General features: G+C 47.1%; 1 protein-coding gene across 1 annotated transcript in view; it reads left to right on the top strand.

The window, feature by feature from the left end:
- The window catches only part of ACVR1B (activin A receptor type 1B), a 31023-nt gene continuing 14017 nt past the window's right edge, over nt 1-17006 (top strand). The window contains exons 1-3 of the mRNA XM_064734731.1: nt 1-179; nt 13924-14163; nt 15234-15482. Of these exons, the coding sequence (XP_064590801.1) occupies nt 56-179; nt 13924-14163; nt 15234-15482 (613 nt within the window). The 5' untranslated portion in view covers nt 1-55. The remainder of the gene's footprint in view (nt 180-13923; nt 14164-15233; nt 15483-17006) is intronic.

Raw genomic sequence — 17006 nt, 5'->3', positions numbered from 1 at the left:
CCCCTCCCGCCGGCGCTGCGGCCGCTCCGCTCCGAGGCCGCGGCGCGTCCCCGCCATGGCCGCCCCGGCCCCCCGCTTCCCTCCGGCCCTTCCATCCGCCCGCCGCTCCCCGCCGTCCCCCGCCGCCCTCCTGCCCGTCCTGCTCCTGCTCCTGGCCGGCCCGCTCGGCGGGGCCCGCGGTGAGTGAGCCCGGCCCGCACCGGGCACAACATGGCGGCGCCCCCGCCCCCGCCGTGAGGGGAACGGGGAGGACCGGGGAGGGGTCGTGAGGGGGAGCGAGGGATGATGGAGGGAAGCGAGAGGGAGGCGATGCGGGGAGCTGAGGGCAGCGCGGGGGGATGAGCCGGGGCCTGCCCGGGCCTGGGGGCGGCTGTGGGGCGGGCGGGTGTGGGGTGAGGCCCTGGGGAGGTTTTAGGGTGAGGGAAAAGGGGTGAGGGAGGGCTGGGGGAGTGAGGAGGCCCTGAGGGGTTTGGGGGCGGGGAGAGACAGGGGTGGGTGTTCCAGGGTGGTGAGAAGGGCTGAACTGAGGGGAGGGGTGGATCGTGGGGTGGGGGAGGCAAAAGGGTTGGAGGGGCCTGGAGGTGCCCCTAAGGCTGCGAGGAACACCCTGAGGGGTTTGGGGCGTGGATAGGTGTGGGTGTTGCAGGGTGAAAAGAAGGATTTGGAGTGGGATCTGAAATCAGGATGGATTTAGGCGTTCTGAAATCAGGGGGGACTCTGAAAGCATCAAGGACGTGTTTGGGGGGCTTGGATAGTGTGGGCGTTTCAGGGTGAAGGGAAGGATTTGGGGTGGAATCTATGGATTTAGGGGTTCTTAAATCAGGGAGGACTCTGAAGGCATCAGGGATGTGTGTTGGATGTTTGGGGGGCTCAGAGAGGGGCGTGGGTAGCTGTGGGTGTTTTGGGGTGAAAAGAAGGAATTTGGGGTAAGATCTATGGGGTTAGGGGGTCTGGAAGAAAGGGGAACTCTGAAGGCATCAAGGATGTGTACTGGATGTTTGGGGGGTGCGGATAGGTGTGGGTGTTTCGGGGTGAAAAGAAGGATTTGGGATCCATGGGGTTAAGGGTTCTGAAATCTGGGGGGACTCTGAAGGCATCAAGGATGTGTGTTGGATGTTTTGGGGGGCATGGATAGGTGTGGGTGTTTTGGGGTGAAGGATTTGGGGGTAAGATCTATGGGGTTAGGGGGTCTGGAAGAAAGGGCAACTCTGAAGGCATCAAGGATGTGTGTTGGATGTTTTGGGGGGCATGGATAGGTGTGGGTGTTTTGGGGTGAAGGATTTGGGGGTGAGATCTATGGGGTTAAGGGTTCTGGAATCGGGGAGACTGATGGCATCAAGGATGTGTGTTGAATATTTGAGGGGCATGGGTAGGTGTGGGTGTTTCGGGGTGAAAAGAAGGATTTGGGGGTGGGATCTATGAGGTTTGGGGTTCTGAAATCAGGGGGGACTCTGATGGCATCAGGGATGTGTGCTCGATGTTTGGGGGCTCACAGGGATGTGTGGTTTGTGTGAACCAGAGCTGCTTTGGGGCTTTGTGGGATGAGGATGTGTCAGGAAGAGGCAGCAGCAATTGGGGCTGGGGGTGGCTCTGAAGCCCCCTGTGCTCACCTTGGGAGGAGATCTGGGAGCCTTCAGCCTCAGGTTTTGGGAGATAACGATGGAATTGGGATTTCTGGCTTTCACAGAGGATGGGCTTGGAGGTCTCAGAGCTTTCTGGGTTTGTCACAGAGGTGTGGATGAGCCCAAGGTGGGAAGTGCCACCGTGTTGTCGTGGAATTTCTGGGGTTGTGGCCTCTTCCCGTTATCCTGTGGCTCGTGCTGGGGTGAACTGGGCACCCCCATGCCCTAGAGGTGTGTCTGTACCACCCACCCCCCTCCAACCTGCAATTTGGGCTTTTAAGGAAACCTTTCATACCCTGAGCTTCTGGAGCAGCTGTAAATATTTGTTTGGAGGGGGGAAGAACTCTTTGTGTCTCTTGTTTGTTCTGTGTTGTTCCTTTTCCTTTCCCTGCTTCTGCTGCTCATGGGGGAAGAGTGAGAGCTCTCAGCTCTGTGTTTGAGAGGAGCAGGAGGTTTCTGCTGCAGGTTTGGGGCAAACAGAAGATCCGAGATCCATTTTTAGGAAGGAAATTGATTTGGGATGAACTGAAGGAACGATTTTCCCCATGCCCCAGAGGTGTGTCTGCAGCACCCACCCCCCTCCAACCTGCAATTTGGGCTTTTAAGGAAACTTTTCATACCCTGAGCTTCTGGAGCAGCTGTAAATATTTGTTTGGAGGGAGGTGAGGGGGGAAGAACTCTGTGTTGTTCCTTTTCCTTTCCCTGCTTCTGCTGCCCATGGGGGAAGAGTGAGAGCTCTCAGCTCTGGCTTAGAGAGGAACAGGAGGTTTCTGCTGCAGGTTTGGGGCAAACAGAAGATCCGAGATCCATTTTTAGGAAGGAAATTGATTTGGGATGAACTGAAGGAACGATTTTCCCAAAGGAAAGACCTGACTGAACATTTTTGGGGCCAGAGGACGGGCTGGTGGCCACTCAGGGCTTCCCAGAGCAGTCCAGCTCTGTGCCCATGGGGGTGATGCTGTTGTGTAACTCGGGTACCTGTCCTGACAGGTTCCTCTGGGGAATATTTTTAATATTTTTCTCCTCCCCAACCTCTCCCCGTTCGTGCTCTGCATTCCCACCTGACAGACAGAGGGTAATAACTCTGTGTGTGTGTGTGTGTGTGCAGATCTGGGCTTGTTTTAGAGCACACAAAATGCCTTCAAACCTCACCTGGGCAGCAGATGAGGGTTTACCTGGGATTCCTGAGAATTTGGGGGTACAAATGGGCTTTTGGGAGGAGAGGAGCTGTGTTTTGGTGCAACCCCAGCCTTACAAGGGTATTTCAGCTCCTCTGTGATAAATGGCAGAGCAGGATCAGATGAGACTCATGGCACGGCTGTTCTCAGGCTTTCACTTAGCTAAAACCTGATGTTTATTAAAAAAAAATCATAATTAATAAACAGGAAAAGACCAATTGAGTGTACAAATCCCCTGGAAACTTGGCAACTCCCGGTGCCTTTGATTTTGGGCTCTAGGAGTGATTATTGTTTCTGCTTTTATTCAGTGCAAGGTGTGAGCTCAGCCTGGGCTGGAGGGAGCTGCACTCGTGGAATGAGGTGCAGGATGGCAGGGATCACCCTGGGAATAATAAAAGAATCAAGAAAAATCATCAATTAAAAAAAAAAAAGGAAAATAATCAAGAAAAATCATCAATCTTTAGAAACAAAAAAGAAAAGTAATCAAGAAAAATCATCAATCTTTAGAAACGAAAAAAGGAAAATAATCAAGGCTCCTTTGCAAAGGGGTGTTGCAGCTCAGCTTTGCTTGAAATAAATCAAAAACCCACCTTGAGGGAATAATTTTGGGGCAGCAGATTTTATTATTAACACCACCTGCTTCAAATATTTCCCCAGTTAAATCAGGCGAACCCTGCGTGGTTTGTAAGTTATATCTTACAACTTTCCAAGAAAGCCTTTCTCTAACTGGAAATTAAAAACAGTGTCCAACAAACATTCTTGAACTCCTCCAGCTCCTTGGCCAGACACTTGGGTTGTTTTTGATTTTTTCTTTCCCCTGAATTCCCTGCCAGCAGTGGATGCTCCGGAAATGGCTCCTGCGAAAGGAGCCCAGTCAAACGTCAGCTCTCATAGCAGCAAGCAAAGTTCACTGGGTGGTGACAGGGGCAGAGCAGGCAGGAATTGCTTCTCTCTTTTATAGACATGAAATTCTGGGTGGGAACTCCTCCTTTAAACCCCTGGTTTTCAGCTGGTTTGCGCTTCTCTTGTGCACCGCTGTTTATTTCTTTCTTTTCAGCAGAAAATAAAAAAAGAGCCTTCCCTACACTTTAAATCCTTGCTGCTTTTTGTGGCCTTCTTGCAAGTGTGGGTTGCTGGATGTGGCAATGTTGGCCACATGTTAAACAATTTCCACTCTGGAAAAGCCTGAGAGAAGCCAGGAGGGCTCTGAAGTGTTGGTGATAAACCTGGGCAGCATCAGGTGTGCAGGGTGGGTGTGGGGGCTCTTGCCTCCTAAACTGGTTTGCTGGCGAGTTAAAACATAAAATAGGGGTCAGGTAAAACACAGAATAGGGGTCAGGTAAAACACAGAATAGGGGTCAGGTAAAACACAGAATTGGTGTCAGGTAAAACACAAAATTGGTGTCAGGTAAAACACAAAATAGGGGTCAGGTAAAACACAGAATTGGTGTCAGGTAAAACACAAAATTGGTGTCAGGTAAAACACAAAATAGTGTCAGACCAGGAGCTCTGTGTCCGTGTTCAGGGTGGAAGAGCAACAGCAGAAACATCAAGACTTCTTCTAATTAACCTCTTAATGATGAGACTCCTATCAATTCCTTATTTACAATTTTATTCAGAAGCTGGTTTGTGTTTCTGGAGTGGATGCAGGGAAAGTTCTGCACTTTAAACACAAAATAGGTGTCAGTTAAAACACAAAATTGGTGTCAGTTAAAACACAAAATAGTGTCAGACCAGGAGCTCTGTGTCCATGGTCTGGGTAAAAGAGCAGCACAGAAACATCAAGGCTTCTCCTAATTAACCTCTTAGTGATGAAACTCCAGTCAATTCCTTATTTACAATTTTATTCAGGAGCTGGTTTGTGTTCCTGGGGTAGATGCAGGGAAAGTTCTGCACTTTAAACACAAAATAGTGTCAGACCAGAGCCCAGAGAGGGAATGAGGAGCCCTATGTCCATGGTCTGGGTAAAAGAGCAGCACAGAAACATCAAGGCTTCTCCTAATTAACTTCTTAATGATGAAACTCCTGTCAATTCCTTATTTACAGTTTATTCAGAAGCTGGTTTGTGTTCCTGGAGTGGATGCAGGGAAAGTTCTGCACTTTAAACACAAAATAGTGTCAGTTAAAACACAAAATTGGTGTCAGGTAAAACACAAAATAGTGTCAGACCAGGAGCTCTGTGTCCGTGTTCAGGGTGGAAGAGCAAAAGCAGAAACATCAAGGGTTCCTCTAATTAACCTCTTAATGATGAAACTCCTGTCAATTCCTTATTTACAATTTATTCAGAAGCTGGTTTGTGTTCCTGGGGTAGATGCAGGGAAAGTTCTGCACTTTAAACACAAAATTGGTGTCAGTTAAAACACAAAATTGGTGTCAGTTAAAACACAAAATTGGTGTCAGTTAAAACACAAAATAGTGTCAGACCAGGAGCTCTGTGTCCGTGTTCAGGGTGGAAGAGCAACAGCAGAAACATCAAGGGTTCCTCTAATTAACCTCTTAATGATGAGACTCCTGTCAATTCCTTATTTACAATTTTATTCAGGAGCTGGTTTGTGTTCCTGGGGTAGATGCAGGGAAAGTTCTGCACTTTAAACACAAAATTGGTGTCAAACCAGAGCCCAGAGAGGGAATGAGGAGCCCTATGTCCATGGTCTGGGTAAAAGAGCAGCACAGAAACATCAAGGCTTCTCCTAATTAACCTCTTAATGATGAGACTCCTGTCAATTCCTTATTTACAATTTATTCAGGAGCTGGTTTGTGTTCCTGGAGTGGATGCAGGGAAAGTTCTGCACTTTAAACACAAAATTGGTGTCAGTTAAAACACAAAATTGGTGTCAGACCAGAGCCCAGAGAGGGAATGGTGAGATGTGTGTCCGTGTTCAGGGTGGAAGAGCAAAAGCAGAAACATCAAGGGTTCCTCTAATTAACCTCTTAATGATGAGACTCCTGTCAATTCCTTATTTACAATTCATTCAGGAGCTGGTTTGTGTTCCTGGAGTGGATGCAGGGAAAGTTCTGCACTTTAAACACAAAATTGGTGTCAGTTAAAACACAAAATTGGTGTCAGTTAAAACACAAAATAGTGTCAGTTAAAACACAAAATAGTGTCAGTTAAAACACAAAATTGGTGTCAGTTAAAACACAAAATAGTGTCAGACCAGGAGCTCTGTGTCCATGGTCTGGGTAAAAGAGCAGCACAGAAACATCAAGGCTTCTTCTAATTAACCTCTTAATGATGAGACTCCTGTCAATTCCTTATTTACAGTTTATTCAGAAGCTGGTTTGTGTTCCTGGAGTGGATGCAGGGAAAGTTCTGCACTTTAAAGCCACATTCTTCCTGCCTCTTTTATTTTTTTGTTGTTTCCATTTCGTGTGTTTTCTAGTCAGCCCTGCTGCCTTCACGTCAGGCCCAGCCTGTGCCAGGGGACTGCAGCCAGCTCAGAGAAGTTGAGACTTTTACTTCCAACTTGAAATATGCCAGGATAATGTTTAGTTTCTGGATGACTTGCTTTAAAGTGCTTTGTTTTCCATAGTGTGCTTTGCAGTTAATTTTAACTCCATTTCATGTAGCAGCAGTGGGTCAGTAGATACCAGAAGCACCAGCAAGAAGCAAAAAAGAGAAATGTTTTGATCCACAACAGGAGGGGAAATGAGATGTGGGGAAGGGTTGATTTCTGCAGCTCCTGAGTGAGGAAATGGGCACTGACAGCACCCAGAGCTGGCCTGACATTGGATTTTGGGGGCAGTGGGTGCAGGTGACCCCTGGGTGTTGTGGTGTGTTGCAATGTCCTGTTGTACCTTCTCCCTTCCCCCTCGCCCCTCGCTGAGTGTGCCCTGTCAATCAGGCTGACACACCAGCAAGGCGTCGGGTGATCGGTGTCCCTCGTCCCTTGAGACCCTGCCCCTTCACCTGCTTGGTGGCTCACCTGTCCCCTCCCCTTCCCCTGTCCTGAGCTTAAAATGAATGAGACCATGCGGCCTCTATTCTGTTATAGCAGCAGTGGCCCAGTGCAGACATCTCTGTACCCACGGAATAAACATCTGGCAACCTTCTAGCAGAATCCACTCCCTTTCTCTCTACCATCACCAGAAGCTCTCTCTCCTGAGGAGAACGGAGTCCTGTCTTGTGCCCCGCTGCACTCTGCCGCCAGCCAAGGTATCTCTGGGGTAAAACACCGCAGTGCTGCCTTTGGCCCAGCAGCGAAGGTCAGAACTGGCCTGGGCACCATCTAACTGGTTATATTGGGATTCATATTCCAATATATTGGCGTCCCTGTGGGTGGGCTCGACTCTGCAGCCCGAAAACGGACTCGCAGTTCCTCAGGAGAGAGCTTCTGGCGATGGTGGAGAGAAAGGGAGTGGATTCTGCTAGAAGGTAGCCAGATGTTTATTCCATGGGTACAGAGATGTCTGCACCGGGCCACTGCTGCTAACAGAATAGAGGCCACATGGTCTCATTCACATTTTAAGCTCAGGGCAGGGGAAGGGGAGGGGACAGGTGAGCCACCAAGCAGGTGAAGGGGCAGGGTCTCAAGGGACTGGGGACACCGATCACACGACGCCTTGCTGGTGTGTCAGCCTGATTGACAGGGCACACTCAGCGAGGGGCGAGGGGGAAGGGAGAAGGTACAACAGGACATTGCAACACACCACAACACCTGGGGAGCCACCTTGGACTCCAATTAACCCAGCAAGGGCTGGAGGGATCCCCACCAGCAGAGTGAATGTGAGTGTGAAGGGCCAGCAAGGGATATTCCATGGTAATAGAATGGAATAATAATATTCTGTGATAATAGAATGGAATAATACAATTCCATTATAATAATAATATTCCATGATAATAGAATGGAATAATAATATTCCATGGTAATATAATGGAATAATAATATTCTGTGATAATAGAATGGAATAATAAAATTCCATTATAATAATAATATTCCATGATAATAGAATGTATTAATAATATTCCATGGTAATAGAATGGAATAATAATATTCTGTGATAATATAATGGAATAAGAATATTCCATGATAATAATAATATTGCATGATAATAGAATGGAATAATAATTTTCCATGATAATAGAATGTGTTAATAATATTCCATGGTAATAGAATGGAATAATAATTTTCCATTATAATATAATGGAATAATAATATTCCATATAATAGAATGTATTAATAATATTCCATGGCAATAGAATGGAATAACAATATTCCATGATAATAGAATGTATTAATAATATTCCATGGTAATAGAATGGAATAAGAATATTCTATGATAATATAATGGAATAAGAATATTCCATGATAATAGAATGGAATAAGAATATTCCATGATAATAGAATGGAAAGTAAATCTCGATTTTTTAAAGCCTCCATCAGATGGCTCAGTGTCCCCTCATCATTGCCTCTGGGAAAATGGAGCTGATTTTTTCCTGTTCCTTTACCCAGCTGAACCAGGAGCACACAGGGACTCCTGGACACACCTGAGGATTCCTGGCCATGAATTCCTAACCCTGCTGATCCAGGTTTGCTCTTTATTTTGGCACAGCACAGAGCCAGACACTGACAGGGATTTCTTTCTTCCAAGCATGTTTACACACGTCCCTCTTCATTAAAGCATCCAGAGAAGCTGCAGAGCTACAAAGCCAATTGTTCCCCATTTCTGCTGCTGATGTTATTCTGAAACTGGTGCTCCCAGAGTGGGGTACAAAAAACAAAAATCAACTGCAGCTCCTGTGCCCTCAAAGTCAGGGGAATCATTCTTCCAGCCTCAATTCAAACTGTTGAAAAAGAACAGCAAAAAATCCCTGCAAAAAAAAAATCTGTTTATCTGGTAAATAACGTGGGTGGTTATTGGCAATTTTACCAATGATCACCTTCAGGTTAATTATCCTCATCCATATTGATCAGGTGGAGTTTTCAGCCTTGAGAAAATGGCATCTTTCTTAGGGAGATGCTGGAAAATGTATTCCTAAAGGTGCTTTAACACCATTGCAGGAGATTCTGCTGTGAAACTTTCCCCTGTCTGGCTGCAGAGACATCTTGACACATGTGAGAATAAATCCGTGCAAAATGAGCTGGGAGAGGAGGAGAAATGTTCTTTGCCTGTCAGAGCTCCGGGTGTGAATCTCCCTGGAGCACAGAGCTGGAATCTGCAGCCCCCCACCTGTTTGTTTGGATCCATTTTGGGAATCCAGGTTCTTTTAATGGGGGGATTGGAGGGACAGAGCCATCCCAGTGGGTTTTTTTCCATTTTTTCTGTGGTTGGTGCAGGGGGATATGGACACCTCTGTGCCCCAGGATCCTTTCAGAGCTGGGGCTGTAACCTGGGAACCTCATGGGGAGCAGAAGGAGTCAAACCCTGGGCTGGTCAAGGATTGAGGAGAGGTCTCTCAACACTGCAGATAAATAATTTATTTTTATTATTGTCAGTGCTGAGGGATCTCTCAGATTTTGGTGAACAGCAGTGAGGCCCAGCCTCAGATGGAATCACAGCAAGGTTTGTTCCAACCTGCTCCATTTCTCCAGTGAGAACAAAGCTTTTCATGTTTGTTTGGATCCATTTTGGGAATACAGGTTGTTTAAATGAGGGGGTTTGGAGGGACAGAGCCATCTCAGTGGTTTTTTCCTTTTTTCTGTGGTTGGTGCAGGGGGATATGGACACGTCTGTGCCCCAGGATCCTTTCAGGGCTTTCTCATGGGGAGCAGAAGGAGTCAAACCCTGGGCTGGTCAAGGATTGAGGAGAGGTCACTCAGCACTGCAAATAAATAAATTTTATTTTGTTTATTGTCAGTGCTGAGGGATCTCTCAGGTTTTGGTGAACAGCAGTGAGGCCCAGCCTCAGATGGAATCACAGCAAGGTTTGCTCCATCCTCCAGTGAGAACAAAGCTTTTCATGTTTGTTTGGATCCATTTTGGGAATACAGGTTGTTTTAATGGGGGGTTTGGAGGAACAGAGCCATCCCAGTGGTTTTTTCCATTTTTTCTGTGGTTGGTGCAGGGGGGTATGGACACCTCTGTGCCCCAGGATCCTTTCAGAGCTGGGTTTATAGCCTGGGAACCTCGTGGGGAGCAGGAATCAAACCCTGGGCTGGGATAGTCAAGGATTGAGGAGAGGTCACTCAGCACTGCAAATAAATAAATTTTATTTTGTTTATTGTCAGTGCTGAGGGATCTCTCAGGTTTTGGTGAACAGCAGCGAGGCCCAGCCTCAGATGGAATCACAGCAAGGTTTGTTCCAACCTGCTCCATTTCTCCAGTGAGAACAAAGCTTTTCATGTTTGTTTGGATCCATTTTGGGAATGCAGGTTGTTTTAATGAGGGGGTTTGGAGGGACAGAGCAATCCCAGTGGGTTTTTTTCCATTTTTTCTGTGGTTGGTGCAGGGGGATATGGACACCTCTGTGCCCCAGGATCCTTTCAGGGCTGTAATCCAGGAACCTCATGGGGAGCAGAAGGAGTCAAACCCTGGGATAGTCAAGGATTGAGGAGAGCTCACTCAACACTGCAAATAAATAAATTTTATTTTTATTATTGTCAGTGCTGAGGGATCTCTCAGGTTTTGGTGAACAGCAGTGAGGCCCAGCCTTGGATGGAATCACAGCAAGGTTTGCTCCATTCCTCCAGTGAGAACAAAGCTTTTCATGTTTGTTTGGATCCATTTTGGGAATAGAGGTTCTTTTAGCAGGGGGTTTGGAGGGACAGAGCCGGCCTTTGTTTTTTTCCTCTTTTCTGGTTGATGCAGGGGGATATTTTGGTGAACAGCAGCGAGGCCCAGCCTCAGATGGAATCACAGCAAGGTTTGCTCCAACCTGCTCCATCCCTCCAGTGAGAACAAAGCTTTTCCTGCCCAGGATGTGCAGCTGAGCCTTGGGCTTGTTGAGGCAGTGTCTGTGCAGGGCTGGGCTCTGCCTGTTGGGTGGGGAGCAGATCAGGAGGGCTCAGCTGCAGCTCCAGCTCCTTGCACACAGCCCAGCACGGGGGGAATGCACCAGCCCAGCTCTGGGAACTGCTCTTTGTTTCCCTTCACTATTTCCTTCAGCCCAGGCTGGTTTTTTATTAAGTAGATTATATGTTTGGCTCAATAGGAGCTTTTCTTCCCCAAGGAGAAAAGAATGCTGTTGGCATGAAAAATCCTTTTATCCACTCCTGTCTCCTGCTTTGCCCTGGCTGCTCTCAGAGCACTCAGGAGACACCAGCTCTGCTTCTTGCCCACCTTCTGTCCCCCCACCCAAGGACAAACAACAATTTGCTTTTTCCTGGCTTCTGCTAAGTTTCTGATAGAAGAATGAAGCAAACTGGAGTTCCTGGGCCCACATGGGTTGCTCTGTAATTCTCCTCTCTGCCAGGAGCACACAGGCCTTTCCTCCCTGGCACACACAGAACATTGGAGAGTTCCTGCCTGCAGCTGGAAGGTTCTGGCCAACAATACCTGGAAAGCCCCTGCAGGGTCTGTGCTGAGAGGTGGAGGAAGGACAGCATGTGCTGAAGGCTCCATTCTCTTTGTTCCAGCTGCTCTCTAACCGTGGGGATTTTTGAGGTGCAAACATCAGAATTAAAGTTAAAACAGAGCAGAGAGGGGTGAAGTTGTCTCAGGGTGAGGTGAAGCCGTGGGGCATCCCCCTCCTTTAGCAGGAAATTTTGGTTTTCTGCACAGAACAGATAAGGATCTCCCTCTGTCTCCAAGCTGGGGCTCTGGTATCATACCTTGCAGGTAAACTGATTTTTTTTGTTGTTGTTGTTGTTTTTTTAATCCTACAAAATGAGACTGAGCAGACACAACCTGCTTCTCTGCTTTCCCTCTCAAAGGCATGCTCAGTTTCAGGCCAGATAATTCACTCAGAAGTTTACAAAACCAGTTTTATTAGTGCATTTTGAAGTGTTTTGTTTGCTTTGTAGCTTCTGGAAGCAAAACTTGCCACAGCCTAAATCTTGGAATTGAGACCTCAAAAATGAGTCTAAGAGGAACAAAGTTCAGTTTTGTTGTATCTAAATCAAACTGAAAAGAACCTACACAGTGAAATGTGTGTGGGTTAAATGTTTTTAATTTGTACCTCGAGCTTTTGATAAGTAATAAGGGAGATGCTTTAAAAGACCATTTCCTTTTAAGTAGACATGAAGGCAGGAATGTGCCCTGGGTGCTCTTTGCCATCTCAGATTTTCATAAAATCTCCTTTATCACCAACCTGTGTATGGATTTTTCAGAATTGTCTTTTCTGCACTCTGCTGACCATGGGGAAAACCCTGATCTTGGAGCTGTTTGAAGTGCGTGTTAGTGGATGGGTTTTTTCCTTTCAGTACAACATTTCCTCTCAAAATCTTCAGAATCTGTGGATGTTTTCCACCCTTCTCAACACTGATCAGTCTGTCCTGTCCGTTTTCTGTCCTGGGTCCCATTTCTCTGGCCTGTGCTGAGCACCTCCATTTGCTCATGATGCTTTTTAAAGGTGTCTCAGCTTTTGATCCCAGAGTTACAGAACCATGAAATATCCTGAATTGGATCCACCAGCATCATCCAGTCCAACTCCTGGTCTTGTGGAGACATCCCACAATCCAACCTTTTGGAGAGCAGTGTCCAAACACTCAGAACACAGAACCTTTCCCTGTAGCCATCCTAAACCCCTCCTGCCACAGCTCCAGCCCTTCCCTTGGCTCTTCTCACTGCTGTTTTCAGTCTGTTGATTCCAAACTAAGCAGCACCCATGTCTGAACCAGCTCAAAACAGCAGCTGGAAAAGGAGGAGCAGAATCCAGAGAGAATTAAGTGAATAGTAATGCAATTAGGCTGATTGATTTACCCAGGGCTCTGGGATAAGGGCTAATGGGTGTCTTCCTCCTAAAGGAACCCTGAGTAAATCAGGAGCAGCTTGTTTTTCATGAAGCTTAGGGTAACATGGCCCCACACACAAACACTGAGGATGATTCTGTGTGTGACTTTACACTGAGAGGATTTAGATCAGCTTGGGCAGAGTTAACTGTGGCCACTTGTATCTTTTAAAACCCTTCTTCACACCCTCCCTACCTGAGAGCCCATTTCTGCAGCAGGTAAGGACATGTTTTGGATTCCCTCTGGGAAGGCTGGGAGAGCTGATGAAAGCTGCTGAAAAACCCAGCATGCTGCTAAACAAGCCCCACCCTTCTTCTTGACATTGTTGGATTCCTCTTTGTTCCCAAGGATGGCAAGGCCTGAGGATTTGCTTACAGTTTTTCAGGCAGCTTGAGAAAAGTACAATGACAGCTGGGAGGTGGAAAAAATGTGGGAATCTGCCTCAGAGTTTTCTCCTTCTCTTTATCCAAATCATCTTTGTGGAGAGCAGGCAAAAAGCCAGGAATTTATTTGACCCAAGGTGGTGTCTCGGATCAGGGAAGCAGTTATGAAATAAGTGGCTGATCTAGCTGGGTGTGCACGCTGGGCTCGTGCAGTCACTGGGGATTGGGTTGGCTTTGGCCTCTGCCAGCTGCTCCCTGTCTCCCTGGGCTGGGGTGCTCATCCCTGGCCAGCAGGGAGCCTGGACACTCAGCACAGCTGGAATCAGGTTGGAGGAATTGTTGGGTTTGGGTTGGGTCTGACCCGAGGTTGGGCTGGGAGAGGATCTCGGTCAGATCTCACTCGGATCTCACCCAGTTTGCAGGCATGACTTGGGTCATGGCTGGTGGTCCCTGGCCAGCCCAGATTAAGCAGCTCCAGGGAGCCTGGACACAGCCCAGGTGCAGTCAGGTCAGTCAGTTGGGTTTGGATTGAGTCAGTTGGAGGAATTGTTGATTTTTGTGTTGAGTCTGACCCGAGGTTGGGCTGGGAGAGGATCTCAGATCTCACCCGGATCTCGCCCGGTTTGCAGGCCTGACTTGGGTCATGGCTGGTGGTGATTGCAACAGGGGCAGGCAAAGGGCTGCCTGGACAGGCACCTCCTGGAAAGGCTCCTCTGCCTCCACAGTCTGGTTCATGCTGAAATTGGATTCTTGCAGGTCTGGAATACTGAGTATGACTTGTGCTGTTTGCAGAGCCGGTTCTTCCAGAGCTTGAGAGCAGCACTTGAAATGGAGAATTTAAAGAAGGTTTCCTTTGGTTCAAGCTTTAACTCTCTGTGGTTTTAAGGGGTTGATGTTGTTTTGATTTCAGCTTTGACATGTCTGTGCTCTGACTGCAAACAAGCCAACTCCACGTGTGAGACGGACGGCGCCTGCATGGTCTCAGTGTTCAACCTGGACGGTGTCAAACACCACGTCCGGACCTGCATTCCTGAGGCCAAACTGATTCCTGCTGGGAAACCCTTCTACTGCCTGAGTTCAGAGGATCTGCGTAACACTCACTGCTGCTACTCTGATTTTTGTAACAAAATTGATTTAATGGTTCCCAGTGGTAAGTGGAGAGTGAGATAAATCATGTGTTTGAAGTGGGAGGAGAGGAGCTGTCTGTTTGGGATTGGGAATTTGGAGTTCTCAGCCTTGTTTTCACTTCTTCCCTTCAGTTGCTGCATGAACTTGAGCTCTGGGTTTATTTCCTTCATCTGTAAAGTGGAAATAACAAACTACTTCAAATTCAAATGGGAATGTGTGTGTTCCCTTTGTCACTGAGCTGGCCCTGCCTTTATCAGCTGGTGTTGCTTCCCTTCCAAGACTCCAAATCTTTTCAGTGCTGAGCACAAGTAAAGAAACGTTGCAGCAGCTTCAGAGCAAAGTGTGTGGGGAGGAAGGTGCCTGTGTTCAGAACCATGCAGGGGAAGCAGCCCTGCCTCTGAGTGAGGCTGTGGGAAACTTCTGCTTCTCATCCCTGGGACACAGAGGGCATGTGGTGCTTCCTCACACCTCCTACTTTGTGTTTTGGGCTGGTTTTTAGTGGGTGCTGGGAAGACTGCAGAGTCATTTTCCTTGGGAGCAGTGGGGAGGTCTCATCTGTGCTCAAAACAACAAATTATTGTCTTCAGGTTTGCTTCTGTAGCACTTGAAAGGAATCCCCAGAATAGATGGAAAGGCACAGTTTAGTGGTGCCTTTGAACTAGGAAGGTGGTTGGGTTAAAGAGTATAAGGAATTCTAATGGAAACTGTAGGAAAATCCAGAGAGGAAAAGAATGTCACAACCTGATATTTGAGCAGGTTCAGTTCACTGTTGCAGGGGAAAAAGGGAGCAGGGAGCCCTGGCCAGCTGGTTGAGTTCAAATAGAAGGTGAACTGCAGAGTGTTCTGGAAAATCAGCCCAGAACTCCTGTCTAAGAGAGTGAATGAACAGCCCACAATCCCTGATCCCACAAAACTTCTTTTTGAGGTTTCAGCTGCATTTTGCCTGCTTGACAATCAGCCCCACCTTAACACTTTAATTAACATATCCCCAGGCTAAAATTGCCCAGGCTTTGAGAGAGCAGTAAAACACTCAAAACTCCTCAAAACAATGATAATTTCCTCAAAATCTCTGTTTGTTTTTCTCTTCCCAAGGCCACCTGAAGGACAACGAGCCCCCGTCGAGCTGGGGCCCGGTGGAGCTGGTGGCGGTGATCGCCGGGCCCGTGTTCCTCGTGTTCGTCGTCATGATCATCGTGGTCTTCGTGTTCCACCACCACCAGCGGGTCTATCACAACCGCCAGAGGCTGGACATGGAGGATCCTTCTTGTGAAATGTGCCTTTCCAAGGACAAGACCTTGCAAGATCTGGTCTATGATCTCTCCACCTCCGGCTCGGGCTCAGGTATTGCGAGATGATGGGACGTGAGCGGTGAGAAGTTGCTGTTGTCTCTTTGGGCTGGTGGTTGCCACAGCTTTGCTGCCTCAGAGCCTGTTCAGGGGCTCTGGCATGAGGAACTTGGAAGGGATGTTTAAATTGAGTCTCATGTTCAGGTAGGAACAATAGTTAAATTCCACCTTAACTGCAAGAGCAAAGAGCTGCATCTGTTCCCAGTTTAGCCTTGGAGCAGGGTTTGCCTTGAAAACAGCCATGAACTTCTAACCTGTGTGTTGTTGGATGTCACCTGCATCAAAGCTGCAGGAAACTGGGGAAGATCCCAGCAGATCAACATTTTACAGTGCCAATAGTGCATTTGCACAGCTCATTTCATCCCAAAGAACCCTTGGGTCTTCCCAGGTGGGTGATGTGCAGTGTTTGCTTCTGTAGCACGTGAAAGGAATCCCCAGAAGAGCCGGATTTGTAGCTTCTGGAATTTGTAGCTTCTTTGTGTTTCCATATGACATTTCAAATGCTAAAACAACACAAACATGCTGTTTTACACTATAAATTCACAGTGAGGTTCAGGCTAGATTTAATGATTATATCTTTGCTCACGATACAAGTGCAAGAAAAAAATGATACCAGTCCTCTCAAGCAGATTTTATGAAATGAAATTCTCTTTTCAGGACCCCAAGCTTGCTCACTTTTAACAGAATATTTTGTTCAAGTTCTTTGATCTACTAATTACCATTATAGTAATACCACACAGCAAAGCCAAATATTATTTAATCCACATTTAAATGACAATAGGCCTCATTTGTTTCACTGCCTTTCCAAACACTGCAGAAAAGAAGTGTCCATATTTTGTATTAGTTCTTGATGCTTCTATCCTTTATTACTGGAATAATTTCCCTTTATTCACACTTAAATATGACTCCTACTTCAAATTCCCCATGTTTGCTTTTTTCCCCATGGAAAGTCACAGTTTAGTGGTGCCTTTGAACTAGGATGGTGGTTGGGTTAAAGAATATAAGGAATTCTACAGCTGTAGGAAAATCCACAGAGGCAGAGAATGTCACAACTTGGTATTTGACCAGGGAATAAACCTTCAGCAGCACATCTGCTGCTAGATATAAAATATTTGGGATATTTTCTGTGTATGCTGTGGGCAGGTGAGTTCAGTGCATTCTGTGAGCAATGGCAGCAATGTTGGGGCTCCTTTCTTAAGAGAAATTTGGGGAGATTTCTGCTTTTTGGCAGAAAGTGACTTCAAGTTCCATTCTTTGCATATTGAGGCTGCAGTTTCGTGTGTCATGGAGCAGAATTTCCCCAACTGCTCCTTGCTGAATCTCTGCTTCAAAGCAAAATTCAGATGCTGCCCAAGCAGTGGCACATCCCACACAGGAGCTGCCACCATTCCCTGCTTTGGGTCTTGCTCAGGCTCCCAGTTGTTATCAAATGTAAAATCTGCTGGGTTTCAGGACATTTTTCAGCCTCTGGTGTTTCCAGGAGGGTTTTTGGTAGCACAGTGTAGGAATGTGCCCCCTG

Source organism: Zonotrichia leucophrys, chromosome 29 (genome assembly GCF_028769735.1).
Source record: "Zonotrichia leucophrys gambelii isolate GWCS_2022_RI chromosome 29, RI_Zleu_2.0, whole genome shotgun sequence".
Classification (NCBI taxonomy): Eukaryota; Metazoa; Chordata; class Aves; order Passeriformes; family Passerellidae; genus Zonotrichia; species Zonotrichia leucophrys.
This window is presented reverse-complemented; position numbering and strand designations above follow the sequence as displayed.